General features: G+C 41.1%; 1 protein-coding gene across 6 annotated transcripts in view; it reads left to right on the top strand.

Annotated features, from left to right (window-relative positions):
* FBXW7 (F-box and WD repeat domain containing 7) overlaps window positions 1-24,566 on the top strand; it is a 350,901-nt gene that overhangs the window by 142,568 nt on the left and 183,767 nt on the right. For all 6 annotated transcript variants that reach the window (XM_073605052.1, XM_073605081.1, XM_073605062.1 and 3 more), the window contains one exon: window positions 10,285-10,860. In XM_073605052.1, the coding sequence (XP_073461153.1) occupies window positions 10,354-10,860 (507 nt within the window). In that variant the 5' untranslated portion in view covers window positions 10,285-10,353. The remainder of the gene's footprint in view (window positions 1-10,284; window positions 10,861-24,566) is intronic.

Genomic DNA, 24,566 nt, shown 5'->3' with positions numbered 1-24,566 from the left:
ACTTTATGGCATTTGCGTAGTAATAGGTTTCTTTTGGCAACCCGACCATGCAGCCCATCTTTCTTCAAGTGCCTCCTTATTTTGCTTCTGCAAACGGCCACACCACATTTTCAGAGAGTCCTGCATTTCACCTGAAGTTATTTGTGGGTTTTTCTTTGCATCCCAAACAATTTTCCTGCCAGTTGTGGCTGAAAATTTAGTTGGTCTACCTGACTGTGGTTTGGTTTCAACAGAACCCCTCATTTTCCACTTCATGATTAGAGTTTGAACACTGCTGATTGGCATTCTCAATTTCTTGGATATCTTTTTATATCCCTTTCCTGTTTTACACAGTTCAACTTGCTTTTCCCGCAGATCCTTTGACAATTCTTTTGCTTTCCCCATGACTCAGAATGCAGAAACATCAGTGCACACTGGGTGAAAGATGCAAGGGTCTGTCAGGAGTCCAGAAACTCATTGATCTTTTATGTACACACACACACACACACACACACACACACACACACACACACACACACACACTGCAAGTAAACGAATCACAGGTGAGGATGGCTACCTTTTTAATAGCCATTCAAACCCCTTTGTGTCAACTTGTGTGCATGTTATCAGGCCAAAATCACCAGGGTATGTAAACTTTTGATCAGGGTAATTTGGGTAGCTTCTGTTGTCATTATGATCTAAAAAGAGTAAACACAGTCGATTGACAATAAATGGCTTCAGACAAACACTAGCCATGAGTGAAAGAAAAGTTTTTGTGTTATCATTCATATTCTCTGAAAAATGGCCAAGAAATCATAAATTCTTCCAGGGTATGTATACTTATGAGAACTGTATATGCCCATGGAGGTCTACATTAAAGTGAACCTGTATAAGCAAGGCACATACGGTCAGGTCCATAAATATTAGGATATCGACACATTTATAATCTTTTTGGCTCTGTACACCACCACAATGGATTTGAAATGAAACAAACAAGATGTGCTTTAACTGCAGACTTTCAGCTTTAATTTGAGGGTAGTTACATGCAAATCAGGTGAACGGTGTAGGAATTACAACAGTTTGTATATGTGCCTTCCACTTTTTAAGGGACCAAAAGTAATGGGACAATTGGCTGCTCAGCTGTTCCATGGCCAGGTGTGTTATTCCCTCATTATCCCATTTACAAGGGGCAGATAAAAGGTCCACAGTTCATTTCAAGTGTGCTATTTGCATTTGGAATCTGTTGCTGTCAACTCTCAATATGAGATCCATTGAGCTGTCACTACCAGTGAAGCAAGCCATCATTAGGCTGAAAAAAACAAAACAAACCCATCAGAGAAATAGCAAAAACATTAGGTGTGGCCAAATCAACTGTTTGGAACATCCTTAGAAAGAAAGAACGCATTGGTGAGCTCAGCAACACCAAAAGACCCGGAAGACCACGGAAAACAACTGTGGTGGATGACCGAAGAATTCTTTCCCTGGTGAAGAAAACACCCTTCACAACAGTTGGCCAGATCAAGAACACTCTCCAGGAGGTAGGTGTATGTGTGTCAAAGTCAACAATCAAGAGAAGACTTCACCAGAGTGAATACAGAGGGTTCACCACAAGATGTAAATCATTGGTGAGCCTCAAAAACAGGAAGGCTAGATTAGAGTTTGCCAAACAACATCTAAAACTATGGACAGATGAGACCAAGATCAACTTGTACCAAAGTGATGGGAAGAGAAGAGTATGAAAGGAAGGAGAAGGAGTAAGGAGAAGGAAAGGAACTGCTCATGATCCAAAGCATACCACCTCATCAGTGAAGCATGGTGGTGGTAGTGTCATGGCGTGGGCATATATGGCTGCCAATAGAACTGGTTCTCTTGTATTTATTGATGATGTGTGACTGCTGACAAAAGCAGCAGGATGAATTCTGAAGTATTTCCGGGCAATATTATCTGCTCATATACAGCAAAATGCTTCAGAACTCATTGGACGGCGCTTCACAGTGCAGGTGGACAATGACCCGAAGCATACTGCGAAAGCAACCAAAGAGTTTTTAAGGGAGAGAAGTAGAATGTTATGCAATGGCCAAGTCAATCACCTGACCTGAATCCGACTGAGCATGCATTTCACTTGCTGAAGACAAACCTGAAGGGAAAATGCCACAAGAACAAGGCCTGGCAGAACAGCACCGGGGATGAAACCCAGTGTCTGGTAATGTCTATGCGTTCCAGACTTCAGGCTGTAATTGACTGCAAAAGATTTGCAACCAAGTATTAAAAAGTGAAAGTTTGATGGATGATTGTTAATATATCCCATTCCTTTTGGTCCCTTAAAAAGTGGGAGACACATATACAGACTGTTGTAATTCCTACACCGTTCACCTGATTTGGATGTAAATACCCTCAAATTAAAGCTGAAAGTCTGCAGTTAAAGCACATCTTGTTTGTTTGTTTCAAATGCATTGTGGTGGTATATAGAGCCAAAAAGATTAGAATTGTGTCAATGTCCCAATATTTATGGACCTGACTGTAGTTACAGACTTCTGTGATAAGCTCCATTAGCCCTGTGAAGAGTCATCTGTTTTCTGAACTTTGCACATAGACTTTCTTGGAACAGGAGCTGTGAGGCAGAATATCTGTACATCATGGGTAAGCTACAGGCACAGCTTGCCTAAGTAACAAGCTAAAACTGGTGTGTCTGCCTACATATATTCACAAACTATATACAGCAGTGTTTTTAAAACATTCACACTTAAAGAATAATATGTGTTATGTACTGGTGCCAGGTCCTTAGCTCTTCATACAGTGTCTGGGTACAGGGGTACTAAAAAAGAATTAAAAAAAATTTAATCTCCTGCATCAAAATTGCATCATAAGATATTGCTTTGAGGAAGAGTATTGTTCTTACTGGCGCCTCATTCTTAAAATGCTAGTTGAATGGCTATCCTGCTGATGATAAATTGGCTTCTATTCTTTGCAGCAATTTGCATCTGATGATGCATGTTTGTTCCAGGTCTGTGAAATAACAAAGGCAGTCACAGCCAGGTGACCTATGGACGAGTTTCCATTTCTATTCCAATACGTAGAAACATAAAAGACTTGACTATAAAAAATGCTCTAGTGGTACAAAGTCTGCCTGTTTTTTCCCATTTACATTTTTTCCTGAGGATAGACCTTAGTTTATTCTAATCAGGTTTGAAATTCATATACTGTTGATTTTAAGCTACATTTCAGGAATTCAGCTGCTTTGTAAAATGATAACGTGAAAGAAGATTGTTTGAAATCTTTGCATTTTATTAGAAATAAAAAAAATAATCACATATACTTAAAGTGGTTGTAAACCCTCTGGGACCACTTTTACCTACAGGTAAGCCTAGATTAAGGCTTACCTGTAGGTGCAACAAATATCTCCTAAACCTACACGGTTTAGGAGATAATTGCAAAAGACTGGCACCGATGTCTACGGCGCATGCACACTCATGCCAGTGGCGGCTCCCTCACTGCTCTGGGGGCTTCCATCTCAGGTAAGTTATTCATAATGAGCTAGTATGCTATGCATACTAGCTCATTATTCATTTGCCTTACAGGGTGTGTTTTTTTTTTTTCTTTTCCTGCCTTTACTTCCTCTTTAATGCTGGCCATACACTATACAAAAAATCGGCCAAACACATTTTCGAAAAACGAACATTCGACCATGACCGAAAACGATTGTGCCATCATGTAATGACTGATAAATCGTTCAGTGGACAATTTATCATACGTTCGGCAGACATTTTCCAAACTTGCCGTTCGTTTTTTTTCCACAAAAACGTCGCAAACGATTATCGATTTGTGCCCATTAACTTGCCGAAAAAACGAACGAAGTGTCTATATGAACTATTTTTCGGTTGATTTTTCGTATAGTGTATGGCCAGCATTAGTATTTACAGCCTTTGCCATGACACTTAAAATTGCGTTTAGGTGCATCCTGTTTCCACTGATCATCCTTGAGATGTTTCTACAACTTGATTTGAGTCCACTTGTGGTAAAGTCAGCTGATTAGACATGATTTGGAAAGGCACACACCTGTCTATATAAGGTCCCACAGTTAACAGTGCATGTCTGAGCACAAACCAAGCCATGAACTTCAAGGAATTGTCTTAGACCTCCGAGACAGAATTGTATCTTGGCACAGATCTGGGGAAGGGTACAGAAAATTTTCTGCAGCATTGAAGGTCCCATTGAGCACAGTGGCCTCCATCATCCGTAAATGGAAGAAGTTTGGAACCACCAGGACTCTTCCTATTGGAAGATGAACCTTCACCTCAGTATGAGGTCCAGAATGCTGTGGAACCGGTATTCATCAAGGATGTCTCTGTACATTGCTGCATTCATCTTTCCCTCGATCCTGACTACTCTCCCAGTTCCTGCCGCTGAAGAACATCTGCACAGCATGGTGCTGCCACTACCATGCTTCACTGCAGGGATGGTATTGGCCAGGTGATGAGCGGTGCCTGGTTTCCTCCAGACATGCCGCTTGTTATTCAGGCAAAAGAGTTCAACCTTCGTTTCATCAGACCAGAGAATTTTGTTTCTCATGGTCTAAGAGTTCTTCAAGTGCCTTTTGGCAAACTCCAGGTGGGCTTTCATGTGCCTTTTTACTGAGGAGGGGCCTCCGTGTGGCCACTCTACCATACAGGCCTGATTGGTGGAGTGCTGCAGAGATGGTTTTGCTTCTGGAAGGTTCTCCTCTCTCCACAGAGAAATGCTGGAGCTCTGTCAGTGTGACCATTGGGTTCTTGGTCACCTCCCTGACTTAGGCCCTTCTCCCCCGATCACTCAGTTTGGCCAGGTGCCCCGCTCTAGGAAGAGTCCTGGTGGTTCCAAACTTATTTCTTTTACAGATGATGGAGCCCACTGTGCTCATTGGGACATTCAATGCTGCAGAAAATTTTCTGTACCCTTCTATTGATCTGTGCCTCGATACAATCCTGTCTTAGAGGTCTACAGACGATTCCTTGGATTTCATGGCTTGGTTTCTGCCCTGACATGCACTGTTAACTCTGTGGGACCTTGGTGGACTCCAATCAAGTTTTAGAAGCATCTCAAGGATGATTAGTGGAAGCAGGATGCACCTGAGCTCAATTTTGAGTGTTATGGCAAAGCCTGTGAATACGTGTGTACATGTGATTGTTGTTGTGTTTTATTTTGAATATATTTGTTCACAGCCTTTTTATTTTGTGAATGAATTCATATAATACAAAGCACTCTGTGACTGGGCAGGAGGAGGGAAGGGGTGGGCACAGCGGCTGCATGCTACTCTGCAGCTGCAGGAGCTGAGACCAGAAGGTTCAGCGTTGGAGTGCCAAAAGTATAGCACTAGCTGGACTCCTGACGCTCAGTTAGAATGTCAGTAGTGAATTAAAGCGATAAATTGATGAGATGGAATGCACCTCGATTGACTTAACCCCTACTAATCCAGCAAATTTTATAAAGTGGCTGAATTCCTGCAGTTTGGCTTTCTCCACAATTTACTACCTTTATCAACAAGTCACACTATCATCATCATTTTTATGTTTCAAAAAATCATATTTCTTAGTACCTCATAACTATAAACTTTCCTGTAATTATTATACAGCCTTTATGTCACAGTACAAAATGCAGCGATGCAAGTCCCAGTGCTGACTACCCCTCTATCAATCTGCTCTTGAGAACCTAATTTAGAAGTTTTACTTCTCAAATTTCCAAAGGGATCTGAATTGTGATATGTTTGCCCCATGACAGCCTCAGGCTTTTATTTAATATTTTTTTAATTGCTTTTGACTTTTGTATTTGGCGAGCAAACAATGTTTTGTGTCCCTAAATTTCACAGTTGTACAAAGGAGATTTTCCCATATAGACTTTGCCAGACGCATGGCTAAAGCTGGCTTTAGGCTCCCCCTCCCTTTGACAGAAGTCAATTGGAGATCCCTGCTGAACCCACAGAGTTTTTATCAGTCCTGCATGCAGGAATTTTGCTGCGCTTTCAGAAAATGCACCAAACGTGGCAGATGCAATAGTAGTCTGTGGCACAGCACAGGTAACACTCCTGAAACCTGCGGGTACACTGCACATGTAGTGCAGGAAAATCGCACCACATCATTGTGAAAGATGTTTTGCTGCTCAGAGTTAGTATATTCACCTTCATATAGCTGTATTAGCCAAACAGTAGTAGATGATTTTGCTATTAGGCTTCGCTTTATATGGGTCTGAAGAAATCCCTGGAGTTCAAGTAGTTGCATTGAACAAAATAATGTATGTTCGCACAAAAATATTCCTTGTTAGAAGGGATTTATTGCAGTGACTTGATGCAAAAGGTAAATCACAGTGGGTCTCAATGACAGATATTTTTACAAAATTGCCTTTTAAAAATATATTAATATTATCTGATATCCAATTAAAAAAAAATCGAATTAGCGTTTGTGTCTAAGTAATTATAATGTCTTCATGATTGTCTGCCAGTGTGTTTTGCTCAGCCAACAAAAAAAAAAAAAAGTCCAAGCATTCTTGGGTTGATTTGTATTTAGCATGTAGCATAGAATTTCAGGAATGCATTGAGTTTTATTGTGCTTTCCCAGATCTTTCAGCTAGAAGAACCAAGGGAGCCCGAGATGATGTGTTACTATTTTAGGTAGTGAACTGATTCAGATATTTTGCTAACTTACTGGTCCTCTGAAAGAATGTTGTAATTGCTTTGTCAGAGGCTGTCAGGCAATGCCATGTGTGACTTTATAAAAAGCACATTGTTGATGGCGTATTTGTATGTAATAAGATAGTTTGTGATGTGTTATGTATGTGTGTACATTGTTACCTTCTGTGCTCCTTTTTAGAGTTATGTAAAATACATTGTAAACATTCTTTTGCACACTTTCAGTTTTACATACTGTATGTTTTTGAGCCTGTGATTTATCCGTTTGGTTTTTTTTTTGTTTGTTTGTTTTTGTTTTTTTTTTATCCAGTGAAAATGAACCCCTATTCACACCGGGTGTAGCTTGTGACCGATCAAACTCGCATGACAAGTCGCTCCCTATTTCCTGCTATGGGAACATTCAAATCAGTGCAATGTGAGTCGCAGCAACTTTGAAAAAGGTTCCTGCACCATTTTTGTGCGATTTTCATATGTGACTCACATTGACATCTGTGTATGAAGTAGCACAGAAGTCTCACTGATCGGCGGCTTTGAAATCGCACTGAAGTAGCTCGATTTAAGAGCCGCACCCAGTGGGAACTGGGTGTGTTTATATTGTCAAAATGGTTTTGTTTAGTATTGCATATCTCTTGATAGTTGTGACCTATGGGAAATGTCCCCTTACCTATTTGTTTTTTGAATGTACTATAACATTTTGGAGTTCTCGTAACTGTTGGGTGAGGAAAACAATGAAAACGTGACCCGGAGTTAGATTCTTCTATATTGGGCTATGCGTACACTTTATAACTAAAGACAAAATGTTTTTGTAGTTTTGGATAGAGGGGAGAAGAGGGTTTAGAACACCTGGCAGTTTTTATTGCGGTCTGGGTCTTCATTAGGGGGAGATTCACCAGGAGATTGTCCTGTGAAAAGAGATCACAGAATTTAGGGGAATGTACACTTGTTTAACATTTACACATAATGCTATCTCCCTGCTTCTTTTTACATTTTGATATGCTGCTGATGGAACTGCTTTGGGCTACCGTCAGGATGAGTTCTTGGAAAATTTAGCTTTGCAATGATTAGACTGAAATAGCAGTCCGTCTGCGATAACCCACATGCTCCCTCCAGTGGTGGGCAAGAGCCTCTTCAGCAGCAAAGCAGAATGTGATCTGAAAGCAGTATTAAACCCAAAAGCAAACCTGTATTATATTGCAACTTACCAATTCTTAGATGTGATGGCCGCATTAGTTTTCTTTTTTAAGTTTTCTTTATTTTATTTTCAACTGGTGGTTCGGTCAGCAAGCCTTTTTTTTTTTTTTCAACAGTACAAGCTGTTTTGCTAATGTATCACTAGAGGGTTGAGACAAACCATTTACCACTGACAGGTGCTTACAATGACCAGCTTTTATTTCTTCATGTAAAACCCTACTCGCAAGAAAAAAAACTGTTGCTGTAAGTGCTTGTGTAAGCTGCAGTTTTCCTTCAATTTGATAGTGTATCTAAATCTGCTAGTGCATCCAACACTCTCCTCCCTCCAAACTGACAATGCTGCTGTCCAAAGGTTCCCCTGTACTCCAGTGTGGGGGGCACTCTAAGGCTCTGTTCACACCAATTCGGTTTTTTCATGCTTTTGGCTTTTTGCAAAAATGCAGGACATTATTTTTAACATGGGTTCCTATGGAACATGTTCACATCAATGCATTTTTGTGCCTCTGTGTTTTTGGAAACGGTCAGGGACTTTTTAAAATCCCAATCGGTGCTTTTTTTGGTTCAATAGACTTCAATGGAGAAGCTGCAGGAAAGCAAGTTTTAATTATATTTTTACAGTGATGTGCATTTGTCATTTCTTAATCTGCCCAATAACAAATTTGACCCCCCAAAAAATAAAAAATGCAAATTGCGGCAAAATTGCAGTAAAAAATTACAAAGAGCACTGTAGAAACACTCAAAAGCAAACTGCATAGGTGTAAATGGAGCCTGATACAGGAGGTGTGTTACTGGCCAGATAGCCAGGGGAAAAGGCCTAAAAAAAAAGATAAGTAATGCAGCCACCACATCTAATGATAGGTAAGCTGCAATATATTCAATTTTTGGTTTTGGGTTTAATGCCGCTTGAAGTCCTATTGGGACAACATTCTGATCTCTCACTGATGATTGCTCTTTAAGAATCTGAACAGAAAGGTTTGTTTTCTTTAATTGAAGTAAAAGTAAAGTACAGGGGGTCCCCTAGTTACAAACATCCGACTTAGAAACGACTCCTACTTACAAACGGAGGGAGACAACAGGAAGTGAGAGGAAATCTACCCTTAGGAAGGGAAATTCACTCCTGTAAGAGCTATTATGGGGAAAAGGTACCTCCACTGATGCTTTATCACCAATCCTTGTTTCCACAACAACCCAAAATTTTCAAAATCCAACTGTCATTGGGACAGAAAGTGAGGTGAAATCTTCTGAACAGGGGCAGACACAGCAAAACAAATGTTACAGGGGTGTTAACCCTTCCCTATGCTATCCAAAAAGCTTAAAAAAAATTTTTTTGGCTGGAGCTACACTTAAAAAATGTACCTGTTCTGACTTACAAACGGATTCAACTTAAGAACAAACCTACAGTCCCTAACTTGTTTGTAACCTGGGGATCCCCTGTATTTGCTTGCAATACCCTGAGCTATTGTCTGCTACATTGAGGTGTATGTTACTCATTCTTTCCCCTTGGCAGAAAGGCAGTTTAATGGATATGTACATAGCATATAAAGTGAACCTGTTTGGTGCTCTATATTTAAACAGTCAAAGACGGTATAGTGCTAGGACCACCATCTGCCTGTTTTTGGCAGAAAGGATCGGATGGCGGTGGGCGTCAGCGGACGTGTCCGTTGACATCAACCGCTCCATAGAGGAGACTGGAGGGTCTGATTAGGTCCACCTGAAAAACTGACAGACGGACCCGATCGGACAGCCCTTGTGAAAGGGACCTAACTTACATATCTGCTTTATGCGTTTGGCGAATCTTTGTTTCCTGCTTCTTTCCTGCTGCTTTTTGAATATTCACCCCCAGCTGTCAGTTTACCAGTTATCGGTGGGGCATCTTTGACATGGCAGTGCAAAGAAGTTCAGTTTCAGGGAGCTCACAAGCAATACCATTAACTAGTCATTTGCTCTCTGCTTGCCTTTTTTAACACCAGTTCCACAGTCAAGGGTCACATTGAACTTGAGGAAGTCATAGAAATAGTACTGAAGTATCAATGTCTGACAGTTCTGCAATGTGTTTATTTTCCATACATCGTGCAGCTAAGTCAGATAACAAATTCAGTAAGTGCTTGTATGTATTCAGGTACTGTCTTCTAATCCATTTCTACTGGGCCAATGCTTAGAAGTATTTTGTGAGCACCAGGCCCATGTACCTGGTGCAATTTGTGAGTACAAAACCTCAATTACTTTTCCCACTGTAATCTCTAATAATCTAGGGCCCTCTTATTCCTACTGTACTAAACTGTGTTTTAAAGTGCTCTGTAAACTGTTGGCACTATACAAATCCTGTATAATAATAATTTTAGTTTCAAAGTTGCAGCTTAAACTATTGGTGACTTATTAATAAGTTGTAATGATTGTATTTTTTTATTGATTTGTTTGATGCGAGTGAAACTTTTTATTATTTTTATGTATTTCAGAATGTGAAAGCGTTTGTCGCTTCACACAGTCTACTGAATGTCCATGAAGTAGCAAGCTGGCTTTTGGAAATGAATCAGGAACTGCTGTCTGTGGGCAGCAAGAGGCGACGTACTGGAGGCTCTGTGCGAGGTAATGCTTCCTCCAGCCAAGCAGATGAGGAGCAAATGAACAGAGTAGAGGAGGAGGATGAGCAACAGAATTCACAGCAGCAGGAGGAGGATCAGCATATAGTGGTAAATGGAGATGTGGATGGCCCTGGTAGTGTGGATAGAAGCGATTCCCAGCACGGACAGTTGGAAGAAAATAATAACAGCTGCGTTATAGCAGATCAGGAGTCTGTGGACCAACCTGAAGAACATGAGCCAGCAGAGGATGAGGAGGAGGATGAGGATCATGTTTGTGATGTGGATGAAGATGATGAGGAGGAAATGGATCAGGACAGTGATGACTTTGATCAGTCCGATGGCAGTAGTAGAGAGGATGAACGCAGAAATAGCAGAGACATCCCAAATTCAAACAGTATAATGGACATAACTCTTCACCAAAAGTCCACTCTTTTCCATACAAAGACAAAGGTGAGTGCTGTTTATGTATAGCTGGCATATTTTACATTTCATTTCAGTTTTTAAACAAATGTTTTTTTTGTTTTCATACCTTACTATTGTCAAAGGTAGGCATGCAAACTTTTTTTTTTTCTCACAAAGTTTTTCATGAGAAGTATTATTATGTTTATAGAAATTAATGATGAAGTAGTTCTTCCAAGAACCTCAGTAGTTTTTTGTGGCTTATGTTTTTTTCTCATTACTTGAATTTGATGTCTGCTTAATGCGCCAGCGTGCTTGCTAATTCATACATATTTGTCAGCCATCAATTTATGAATAGTGGTTTAAGTTTAATAGACTAAAAAAAAAAATAACAAAACCTTTGCCTGGCTCAGAGCTTAAATTTGGTCCCTGAGCTTCCTTGGCGTGACAAATGCACATAGGGCAGTCCAATAAAGTGAATGGGCTGGCCTAAGCGCAACACACGGAAACACTTGTGAATTACGATTTTAAAATCAAGAGGCGGGAACCCGTGTTTCTGCTGCACTGTATGTGAACAGGGCCTAATAATGCTGGCCATACGCTAGCCAAAAATTTATTCGAAAATCTGTCCTTTGTTTTTTTTTGTCCTGTTAATGGGCACAAATAGAAAATTGTTTTTGACTTTTCAGAGCCAAAAAAAATCAAGGGAACAGGTTGGAAAATTCTGCTAAACGTTCAAAAAATTGAAAGCTTAATGTGTTTTCGCCCCTTTAAAAATTGAACTGTTTGCACTGCGCACATGTGACAAAATGGACAAAAAACTGTTTCATTTATGTCCCTTAAATTATTTATCGATCTAAATTCGGTCATTACTTGATAGCACTATCATTTGCTCTCATGGCGTTAATGAACAATGAAAAATGAACAATTTTTTGTGTAGTTTTGTGGCCAACATAAGAGTGAATATATCTACGTAGAGCGGAAAAGGATTGTGCTTCTAGGTCTCCATGTACTGTGGCTGTTGCAGGGGGCAGAAATCACAGCTGCTGTTGGTTGTCCCTAGGGTTGCTGCCTTTTGGTTCCTTTAAAATGTTAATGGAATTAAGTAGGGTGTATTCCAGTGTGCATAGCATAGTAAAAACAGACCCACGTTTATGGTTTGCGTTTGATAACACAATATTGCTCTTTGAACTGTTAATGAAGGTATCTTATAATGTAACAAAAGTGAAAATTGTTCTTTTTCTAAGTGTACTAAATATCTGTTTTTGGTACAAAGCATGGGGAATTTTATTACAACTGAAACAGAGCATTTTTTGGCTTTGTTTAGATTTTTATCTTTCAGATGAGTGAGTTTGCTGGAACGGACATTACGTGGAAATCAATTGTTAATTCTGTAATTGGCACATAAGCGAACAAAACTGTATTATAATAATTTACACGTTGCTCGGTTTGGCCCCACCCCGATCACTTCTCACTGGCTGAAATTGACAGCAGCCAATGGCTCCCGCTGCTGCCTCTGAACCTATGAGGAGGGATAGAGCTTGAGGGAGCCGCTGCTCTTGTTCACATTGCTGGATCGAGATCGGGCTCAAGTAAGTACAGTAGGGAAAATAATTATTTGATCCCCTGCAGATAGTTGTATTTTAAATGATAAAGACAGCATATCAATCAAAAATCCAGTAAAAACATATGATACAAATGTTATAAATTGAGTTGCAGTTCAGTGAGTAAATAAGTATTTGACCCCAAGCAAAACATGTCTTAGTACTTGGTGAAGAAACCTTTTTTTGGCAAGCAGAGGTGTAAGACATTTCTTGTAGTTTGTTACCAGGTTTGCACACATCTCAGGAGAGATTTTGATCCACTCTTCTTTACAAAACTTCTCCTAATTCCTTAAGGTTTCTTGGCTGTTGCTTGGTAACTTTAAAGTCTTAGCTCCCTCCATAAATGTTCTATAGTATTAAGGTCTGGAGACTGGCTAGGCCACTCCATGACCTTAATGTGCTTCTTGATTGTCATGCTGGAATCTTGGCAATTGGGCCATCTTCAGTGTTCTGGCTGAGGGAAGAAGGTTCTCATCCAAGTTTTTACAATTCATGGCCAAGTCCATTGGCCCCTCAATGCGGCAAAGTCTGCCTGTACCTTTAGTAGAGGAACATCAAGCATAATGTTTCCACCTCCGTGCTTGACTGTAGGGATGGTGTTCTTTGGGTCATGGTCAGCATTTTTTTTCCTCCAAAAATGGCAAGTCAAGTTAATGTAATGCCAAGGCTCAATTTTGGTCTTATCTGACCACAGCACTTTCTCTCAATCCTTTTCTGACTCAGAATTGAGCTCCTTGACATTAACTCGACTCGCCGTATTTGGAGGAAAAAAAAATATTACTATGACCCTAAGAAAACCATCCTAAGAGTCAAACACGGAGGAGGAAACCTTCTGCTTTGCAGTTGTTTCTCTACTAAAGGTACAGGCCGGCTTTGCCTCATTGAGGGGCCAATGGAAGGGGTCATGTATTGTAAACTCTTGGATGAAAACCTTCTTCCCTCACTGAAGATAGGTTGTGGATGGGTCTTTCAGCATGACAATGACCCAAAACATACCGCCAAAGCAACTAAGGAGTGTTTCGAGAAGAAGCACATTAGGATCATGGAGTGGCCCAGCCAGTCTCCAGACCTTAACCCTATAGAAAATTTATGGAGTGAGCTGAAACTTCGAGTTGACAAGAAACCTTAAAGTAGATGTAAACCCAATGTCATCCTTTCTAAACTACTGCCATAGGGGTTATCTATAAGGATATACATGCCTCCTGCATGTATCCTTACCTGTCAAATGTCTCCCCCCCCGCCCCCCCCGTCTGGTCTTTGACCTGAAAAACTGCATATTCTGTGGGTGGGTCTGTTGTCTGCAGCTCGGTGTGTGGAGTCGTGGTGTCAGTTGACTCCCTGCCCACCTCTACACTCCCCTTGTCAATATGCATTTTCTCCTTTGTATTTCTTACGCTGAACTTCTGCTATGATGTCTAACATCCAGTGAAAAGACAGGAAAGTAACCACATGACTTCAGCATGCCAAATCATGCTGAAGTGTGGAACAGCCAATCCTTGCAGAGCTGCTGAAGAAAGGAGTGGGGGTGGGAATTAAAAAATAATGTCCGTGTCTTAGGCTAGTGCACGAGATGTAAATCATCTGTCACTCACAGCAAGGGGGAGGATGTGACAAAGTTTTTCTCAGTTTGTCAAGATTTATCTCACTGAACAATAAAAGAAGATTGCTCAGAGATGGATTAACTGTGTGGCAAGACTGGGCTCAAATGATAGGAAATCTTATACTCTACAGTATGATAAAAAAAAATAAAAATTTCGGGTTTACATCCACTTTAAGGATTTAGAGAAAATCTGTAAAGATGAGTAGATCAAAATCCCCCCTGAGATGTGTGCAAACCTGGTAACCAACTACAAGAAACGTCTTACCTCTGTGCTTGCCAACAAGGGTTTCTCCACCAAGTACTAAGGCCCCTTTCATACTGGGGCGGGGGCAGCGTTGGCGGTTAAACGGCGCTATTTTTAGCGGTGATATTCGGCTGCTATTGGGTCGGCTTTACCCCCCTGCTAGCGGCCGAGAAAGGGTTAAAACCTACACAGCAGTGCTTTGCCGGCGGTTTAGCCGCACTGCCCCATTGATTTCAATGGAAAGAAGCGGTGTATACACTGCTCCAAAGATGCTGCTAGCAGGACTTTTTTTTTTTACCGTCCCCTCGGGGCTTTCACACTGGAGACACAGCAACGGCTCTTCCAGGGCACTTTGCAGGCGCTATTTTTAGCGCTGAAGCGCCTGCAAAGCGCCCCAGTGTGAAAGGGGTCTAAGTCACGTTTTGCTTGGGGATCAAATACTTATTTTACTCACTGAACTGCAACTCAATATGTAACAATTGTATCGTGTTTTTTTTTTGGTTGATATTCTGTCTCCATCATTTTGGCAACAAAGCTAATAAAGGGTCTGGAGGATCTTAGTTATGGGGAAAGGTTGCGAGCACTGAACTTATTCTCTCTGGAGAAGAGACGCTTGAGAGGGGATATGATTTCAATTTACAAATACCGTACTGGTGACCCCACAATAGGGATAAAACTTTTTCGCAGAAGAGAGTTTAATAACTCGTGGCCACTCATTACAATTAGAAGAAAAGAGGTTTAACCTTAAACTACGTAGAGGGTTCTTTACTGTAAGAGCGGCAAGGATGTGGAATTCCCTTCCACAGGCGGTGGTCTCAGCAGGGAGCATTGATAGCTTCAAGAAACTATTAGATAAGCACCTGAATGACCACAACATACAGGGATATACAATGTAATACTGACATATAATCACACACATAGGTTGGACTTGATGGACTTGTGTCTTTTTTCAACCTCACCTACTATGTAACTATGTAATTTTAAAATACACCTATGATAAAAAAATTATAGACAAACTTACAAAATCTGCAGGGAATTAAACAATTATTTTCCCCACTGTATAAGGAGGGGTTGGGGAGCTTTTTTACTTTAATGCATACAGTGCATTGGGGTAAAAAAACAAGCAGTTAACCCTTACAGCACAGACACAGGTTTCCTGGAGTTTGACTTTAGGGTCTTTAGCAGATTCAAATGGAATTATAGCTTTCATGCTTTCCATCCAATGATATATTAGCATTTTATCTGCAACACTAATAAAAGGCATCCTTAAGGGTAGTTGTCTAGTGATGTCTTTTATCTCATAAGAAGTTACATCTAGTGGAAAATAGAGAAAAGTTTCACTGTATGAATGACCAGCACCCTGCTTCTTGTGGTGTGAAAATCTTATCATGAGATTACAGAGAAATAGAAAAGCATAACATTTACTAAGGTTATAAATGGCTTGAAAATGTATTTTTAGGTCCTGATAATATAGAACCTACAACCATTGTTTATACACCTTCCATATTCCCTGCACATCAGAGAGAAGTAAGTGGGTGTTATCATTCTGACATTGATCAAGATATCTAGGGCTGAGCAGAAAGGTAGATCAGATGCTTACAAGAAGTAAACACAAGGAAGTCCCCAGCAGCAGTGATACTCATTTATTGTCCAGCTGGAGGCAGGGAGATGATGCTGCATTGATTTAATTGTGGCATTATTCTCACTGTGCTCACAAGAGGGGCTGAACAGAATTACAAATATTTTGACAGGTCCAGCTGTTAACGTACTGTATTACTTTTTGTTTTGCTGGATGGAGTTCCACCAGCAAATATTTAACTTATTGCAATTCTTAGATTTGATGGCTGGATTTGTTTTCTTTTTTAGGCTTTCTTTGCTTTTTTTTCACCCGGTGATCCTGCCAGTAAGTCTGTTGTTTTTCAACAGAAAAAGCTTTCTTGCAGATGTAGCAGTTGGAGGGTTGATACATATCGTTTAATATTGATAGGGGTGCACACAGTGATCCACTTTTATTTGTTTATGTAAAACCTTGATCCCAAAAGGAACAAAACTGTTCCATTTGTTATAAAGCAGATAAAAAAAAAAAATGCATTGATTATGTTTTCTGCAGGAGTCTGGAAAGCATTGTGCCTGTGATCAGTTGATTAGGGCTGCAACGTCAGGCTTCTTCATACAAGCCCTGCAGCTTTCAGCTCGTTCCGCCATATAGGCTGTCAGGTTGAAAGCTGCAGGGTTTGTGAATGAGCTACACGGGCAGCTCATTCAGAACTTCAAGCTGTCTGTCACGGTGGCTGATGGTACTTGAAGTTCATTCATTCACAGGAAACTGTGAATGAATGATGTGGCTGGAGCCCCGCACGGCCGCACTGTTTTTTTAATCGTGACAATGGGTGCATGGAGAAGATCCCCTGTCCGCTGTCACACTGAGAGGTGGCAGGAGCTGGATCATGTTACATGTTTCACTTTAATGCCCCGTACACACGGTCGGACTTTCCGACGTAAAATGTGCGATCGGAGCTTTTTGTCGGAAATTCCGGACAGTTTCCATCGGAATTTCCGTCGCACAAAATTTGAGATCTGGTTCTCAAATTTTCCGACAACAAAATCCGTTTGTGTAAATTCCGATCGTGTGTAGACAATTCCAACGCACAAAGTGCCACGCGTGCTCAGAATCAAGCAGAAGAGCTGCACTGGCTATTGAACTTCATTTTTCTCGGCTCGTCGTGAGTGTTGTACATCACTGTGTTCTTGACGTTCGGAATTTCCGACAAGATTTGTGTGACCGTGTGTATGCAAGACAAGTTTTTGAGCCAACATCCCTTGAAAAAAATCCATGGATTTTGTTGTCGGAATGTTCGATCAATGTCAATGTTACGGGGCATAAGGCCGCCTTCAGACCTGCGGATCCGTATTTAGCCATCCACTTGCTCATCGAGGATCGCTCCGTTGATCCCCGCTGAGCGAGCGGATGACAAGTTTGTCTCTGCACACTATGCAGGGAACGGACCTGTCAGAGAGACCGCTCTCCTCTATGGGGGGATCGGATGATTATGGGACCACCTGTCCGTTTTCATCCGATCCGCCAGACAGATGGAAAATAGGACATCCATCCGTCTAGATTTTGCGGAGCAGATCGAATTGGGGCGGATTGGATGTCAGCGGACATGCCACCGCTGATATCCGTCGCTCCATAGAGATATATGGAGCGACCGTTAAGATCCGCCTGAAAAAACTGACAGGCGGATCTGAACGGTCTGCACATGTGAAAGGGACCTTAATGTCATCCCAGCAGATGGATTTGTAGTTATCAACACAACATAAGTGTGGTGATTATAAATGTAATTTTTTGTCTATGGCAGTGTGCACTTTTTGTGTTTTTCGTCCTTCAGAAGCTGTGGGATTGTGGATCTTGATTTCTGTATATTCTATACAACCAAACTAATGGGGAGACTATACTTGCTCTCTATTTTTCGCTAGGGAATTTGTAAACTGCAGGAGCAAAACAGTCGCAGAAAATAGTAAATACATAAAGTTTTACTTCTGAAGTTCACTTCTGGTGGAAGAAAATCAATCTCCTAGAATAGAAGTGAAATGGCACAACTCAACAGGATGGGAAAGCATGAAAAAAATGCTGTCTGAGCATGAGAAGGTCATGGCAGGCTACATGCTTTGCATTCATACATGTATTTTAATGCTGGTTTTCCAAACCCTTTAATCGTTTGTATGGGCAAACATACTTGCCTTGTGTATGGGTGCTATGTAACAATGCTTTTGGAAGCTATGGTGTCCTTGTATCTCTCCTGACATTTACCCTTGTATTACTTAGCCTTTCAGATCGGTGGATCCGAGTGGATGCCAGGTCAGGCAGTTTTCTTGTCATTTGCGGCTTTGGTCTGCAGTGGTTGGTGTGAATTACATAGGGTCTGATTACACAGGAGAATCGCTTGGATGTAACAGGCTTGACGTGCTAACAATGCAGGTTTCCTGAAAGCCCTCTTAGAGTACCACTGGCTTCATTATAGTTAGGCTTGTGCAGGATTTAAGATGTGTTTGATTATGAAGCATTTGTTGCTGTCTGACTTTTGTTTATAAATCCAGACAGTATTATTATCTTGTCAGACGCAATTTCCTATGATTACAATCTTCATTAAAACTGACGGTACCCATGAAACCATGTTAAAGACCTTTAAAAAGAGGACATTCTATATAACACATGAGGAAGCAATGTGCACTGCAGAAGTTACTGCCTAAAAAAAAGTTTACATTGTGAGATTTAGAAAACCGAAAAACAGAAGCTCGATCCCAATGAAATATAGAGAGTAGTTTATTAAAATGCAAAACAAAGCACACTTACATCAGAGGCTTCCAGGGATAAGCAGGATTCAAGGTGTATCACAGAGGCAACCACACAGGATCCTATGGCCGGCACGAGGGAATCCATGGGAAGACAGATGAAAACAGTCAATGGTTGCAGCTAGACCCGCCACCTTGGAATCTCATGACACTGACAGCTTGGGGATGAAGGGCTGGTAATGCGTTTCAGAGTAAAAACACAAATTTATCAAACGTGTCACCTGCCCTTCATCCTCATGCTGTCAGTGTCATGAGGTTCTAAGGTGGCAGGTCTAGCTGTGGCCATAGGATCCTGTGTAGTTGCTTTGATACACCCTGAATCCTGCTTATCCCTGGAAGCCACTGATATAAGTGTGCTTTGTTTTGCATTTCAATAAACTCTCTGTATATTTTATTGGGATCGTGCTTCTGTTCTGTTTTATGAGTTGTTTAGGATCTACCTGGTACCTCACAAGAAGCTGCAGTCTATCTGAAAATACAAGCCTATTAGAAACCATTCCTTGTGATGTGTGCCCTCATCTAAGCTAATTCTTTGAACTTGGCTGGCAGGAATTTGGCAAGGTGGTTGCGGTTTTTCTATATTTTGGGATTGTTGAGCTAAAAGTCTCTGGCATAAATTACCACTAACGGTAGCGGCAGAAGGCCTTTTCTTTTGGCTGTTGTGTAGTTCCATTATTTGTTCACATGTTCGATTAACCATAGTTTTTTTTTTTTTTTTTGTTTTGTTTGAGCATTATTTTTTTCTCCTTGTATTTAAAGTAGTATGGCTAACTTTTGCTAACTATGGCCATACTTCTGCTATTGATCACAGGAGTGCAAGTCGTTCTGCCTGTTTTCAGCTATAGGCCACGGTCGGCTGACGTCACTCACTTTAAAGCCGGGACCCACCCAGATGCCTGGGGCAGCTGCTGACTGGGCCTTTGGGAGACTGAGTGAGCCGCTGCCTCCGCAGCCCAGCGCTTCGGTGAGCTCTGGAGGGACAGAGCAGAGAGCCGCTAACAGCTGGTGACTCTGCTTACTGAAGGCCAAGAACTGAGTGATCATCCAGTGTTTGATTGCTGAGTTCTCAGTGTAGAGCCAGCGGGGGACAGCTGGGATCGGTGCTGCAGCCATTTAGGTGAGTATGATTGTTTCTTTTTTTTTTGTATTCCCAAACTTCTCATTTAATATAGGATAATTGTTCTCTTTCTATCTTTTATCAGTTGCAGCTGATAGGTGTCTTTTGGTATTTTACCCTTATCAAATGTCTTAAATGCTCAGTAGCTAGAAACAAAACATGTGTTTTGTTCTATTTACCCAAAGTAGCACATTGTATCCCATCTGTAGACTTGTTTTATGGCTTGTCAACCTTCCAAACCTGTAGGTCAATATAAACTGGCCTTGGTACCCAGTTTATACCTCCGATTTTGTTCTGTATTGTCCTCCCAGCTAAAAAGTATTCAAAATCTACACAAGCCTGTGCCACCCTTTGAGCACTTTAACAGCTGCAGTTATCAGTACACCAGCCTGTGCCATCTGGCTTCTATGGTCTCTCTGCTTTGTAGCCTGGCCTGCCTCCTTTTTCTGAAATTCTCAGTAGTACCTGTTGTAGTTTGATACTTCTGGGATGAATGATGAAGTTGAAACAGGGTTTCTCTGGCACTACAGTGGTAGCAGTTCTTCTGTAGCAACAAAATATGGAAGAATGTCAGTAATCGGGCAAAAAATTCTGCAGTTCAGGTTTATCAACGAAAGTATAACAGCTGCCAGTGGATTTGTTGTAATTGTGTTTAGCCAGTCTTCCGATCCAGGCAGTGTGGGAAGCTCTGGCTTTTCTTTTGCATTTTTGTTTGACAAGTTCAGTTCAGGGCCTTGAAACGCTGCACTGGTACAGCAAAGCTCCTAACTTTTGCACGTTTTAATATATGGGGGGGAAAAAAAGCTATCTCTACTTTACTTCATACCATGGTGTGAATCACTTTTTCTGGATTTCTGTGTGAGGAAGAGCACTAAAGAAACCAAAGGGACTGTAAATTTTATGCACAAGGCTGCAAAAAAAGAATTGTGCACCACCTTTTGTGGACAGTGTGGACATTTTTAAAACTGGAGCAGGCAGACTCAGGAGCAGAAGTGAATAATAACCAATCGGCTTCAAACTTCAACTTGTTAAGTCAAGTTTTGAAAATGAAAACTAGGATCTGAATGGTTGCAGTGCACAGCTGCTCCAGTCTTAGTAAATGCTCCTCGATGTGTTTTGTTTCATGAGTGGATTTCAATTTTTTTTTTTACATTTTATCTATGTTTGTTTTTTCTTATGGAAACTTGCAAGAGGAGATATTCTCTGTACAGATAATGTGTCTTCCCATAAGGTCACATCTAGAATATATCATTTTGTTTACTTTGGAATGATTTCAAAACTACTGAGGCAATGGAAATTTTTTTTTCTAAGAATGAAGAGCTCTTTAACTCAGTAATAAAGTTGAAGACACTGTTACTGGAGGAGTGGAGGTATTCTGTATGTTACTGCAAAATATGCCCTTTTATTATCCTAAGTGAGTTGGGACAACTTCTGCTGCTAGGAAAAATGGACACCGGTCTTTTTTTTACACTACAAACTTATCAAATGCAAAGGCATATCTCTCAATTCCAATTTGATTGCAAAAAGAACTGACTTTTACAAAGTTTTATTCAGCAAGAAGAGATTACTTAATTTCTGTTATTAATGTTTTAAGATACAAGATTTCTAAAATGTTAAGCTAAGACTGGCCAGACATTATACAATTTTCTAGTACAATTTTTCTTTAGATTTACTAAAACCATATAATAGGAGGTCAAACCTAAACACTTTTAATTTGTATGCAACAAGGCCAGCTTTTGCCCTACATAGTTGAAGGTAAATCTAAAGGAAATTGAATACTTAAATTGTATAGTGCAGTGCTGGCGAACCTTGGCACCCCAGATGTTTTGGAACTACATTTCCCATGATGCTCAACTACACTGCAGAGTACATGAGCATCATGGGAAATGTAGTTCCAAAACATCTGGTGTGCCAAGGTTCGCCATCACCGATATAGTGTATGGCCAGCTTAACTCCGGCCTCTCTCATTGATATCTACTGCCAGAATTATTTTATTACAGCTTCGCCTCTCAAAAATCCTACACCCTCTAAAGCAGGGAAACGCAAACTACGGCCCTCCAGCTGTTGCGGAACTACACATCCCATGAGGCATTGTAAAACTCTGACATTCACCGACATGGCTAGGCATGATGGGAATTGTAGTTCTTGAACAACTGGAGGGCCATAGTTTGAAGACCCTTGCTCTAAAGGGATGCTGGAGATGCTAGATGACATTGGCTTTTACTGTGTGAGCGAAGTAAACACAGATTGCCATCTGCTGCTACTGCCTAGATTAGCCTTAGGATGGTGGCAGGAGGAAAATCATTTTAGGAGAGAGGAAGTAACACTGATTCTAAAGCCGGCCATAGATGGATCGAATCTCGGCTGGTTCAGCATGGACCAGCCAAAATATCTATGGGCAGGCTGGGTGTACTGCAGTCATTCCATCGATTGACTTTAGTACAATCAGCTTATCAGAGTTTATTCATTCAACCACTGCTGGCAACTATAGCTGTCAGAAGTGATCATTGTGATTCCTCCATCAACACTGACTGTGTTCTATCAAGCAATTTTCTTTGGCAAAAAATGGCATAATCTGTGGGCTGCTTTAAGCAATAGTAAATCCTAATTTAAGAAAAAAACCTTCTGCCCCCCTTGCAGTGGAATGCATTACATCTTTGCACATTATAAATAACTTCCCTGTAAAACAAAGCCCTCCAACAGTGCACTGTTACAGCTGACAGGGCTTCTATCTTTACCCGGTCTTCCTTCCTGGTTTGTGGGCTGCGGCCCTCTGAATGACCGAATGTTCCTGTTTCATTTCTGTTTCCTTATGTGCCTATGCACACAGTATTTCATTTACAGGCATATTTTAGAGCTGCATCCAGAGGCATAGAAATGTACTAAACCTGTGTTCAGAGAGGAGTTTTCCAGCGTAATTAGGCCTGTACATGCATATACGCACCATATAAGCGTGTAATTTTATTTTAGTGGCTAATATTTTAGCCAATAGAATGAGTCATTATATGAATGTCAATGGAATATGCTCATGCAAATGCTTCATTAGAGGCGTTTTTTTTTTTTCTGGTATCATACTTAGAGTATTTTTTTTATAGGTCTGTGTGCACGAGGCCGAATAGCCTGTAAAATGCTTTTCTTTATTTGTTTTATGATATGGTTGTCATTTACAATGTAGAAATTAAACATAATTAGTTGCAGCCTTAGTTTGTATAATTCTATTATTTTGGCGTAGTAAAACCAACAGTGCATTATTCACTTTCACCACTAGAGGGCATACATACTAGACAGCTGTATTTTCTTGCACTTTCATGTGTTTTCTTGCTATGTCTCTACACATATAGTACGTAGCCATTGAAAGGGCAATTGATGTGTAAATTCACACTATGTAATCTGTATTTGTCTCTAAAACAAATAGAACCTTTCTGTTTTTAAAAATGTTCCTTTTAGTAGGGGTGCACCGATACTAGTATCGGTGCCGATACCAAGCATTTGCACAAGTATCGGTACTCGTGCAAATGCCTGATCGGATACCTGTTGTTTCGGACCAGGCGTCCTCAAGCTCAGCAGGGGGGCTGGCAGCCTCATAGGTGATCGGTGCTGTGGTGGAGGCAGTTAAAAGCACCGCTCTCCCTGTATAGCTTTACTGACAGCCGCTTATCCTCTTCTCCCTCCCGCGGCTGTCAGGTGCTTTAGTAAAAGTTATACAGGGAGATCGGTGCTTTTAACTCCCCTCCCACCACCACACTGATAACCCCCAACTGTCCCCCTGTGTCCTCCTCTGGATCCTCCTCCCTCTCTCCAGGTCCCCGGTTCCCTGTGTCGTCCTCCCTCTCTGTGCCTCGGCTCCCTATGTCCCCCTCCCTCTCTGCGCTTCGGCTCCCTGTGTCCTCCTCCCTCTCTGCGCCTCGGCTCCCTGTGTCCTCCTCCCTCTCTGCGGTGTCCTCCTCCCTCTCTGCTCCCCGGGTCCTCCGTGTCCTCCTCTGGTCCCCCTTGTCCTGGATCTGTCAGGATGGAGAGCCGAGGAAGGAGCCAGTAAATCTGCAATTTACTGGCGTGATTGCTGGCTCTGTTCATTCATAACTAAGCATCGTAATCGGTGTTTTCGATGTCTCAGTTTTTGAATGGAGAGGAGCCTCTGTCTTCTCTCCATTCATTGTCCGTGCACCTGAGGCTGCAGAGAAAGGTACCGGGGAATCTGTGTCCTCAGTCCCTTTCCCTGTTTCAAAGGGGAGATGTCAGGGGTCAGTTTAGACCCCTTAAATGTCACCCCCTAACAGGGCTGATTAAAAAAAAAAAGTAATGAATAAATATTTAAAGGTGAAACTGTAAAAATAATTAAAGAAAAAACAAACACTGACATTGTCCACTCGAGACCTGCGCAATTCAGCAGAGAGTGGAAAGCAGCTCTTTAAAGTGGAACTCCAGCCAGACAGCTGAATACCTAGTTGAGTGTTTTACGTAAACTAATATTCACGTCATCTTTTTTTTTTTTTTACAAAAAACACATTGAGATTGAAACAAATACATTTGAATTGGATCACAAAGTGATTTTTTTTTTAAACTGTAGAAATCTTTACATTTTATCCTTTTTGTAGTCTTGTCCTCCAGCTTCATGTGTGCCACTTCCCTGCTCATTGGACATGCTTAATTAACCAATGGGCACTTAAACCCCCTTAATAACCAGACCAATTTTCAGCTTTCAGTGCTCTCACATTTGGAATGACAATTACTCAGTCATGCAACACTGTACCTATATGAAATTTTTGTCCTTTTTCCACACAAATAGAGCTTTCTTTTGGTGGTATTTAATCACTGCTGGGTTTTTTATTTTTTGCGCTA

This window comes from Aquarana catesbeiana, linkage group LG01 (genome assembly GCF_042186555.1).
Source record: "Aquarana catesbeiana isolate 2022-GZ linkage group LG01, ASM4218655v1, whole genome shotgun sequence".
Taxonomy (NCBI): domain Eukaryota; kingdom Metazoa; phylum Chordata; class Amphibia; order Anura; family Ranidae; genus Aquarana; species Aquarana catesbeiana.
Note: the sequence above shows the minus strand (reverse complement) of the source record. Positions and strands in the feature narration are given on the sequence as shown.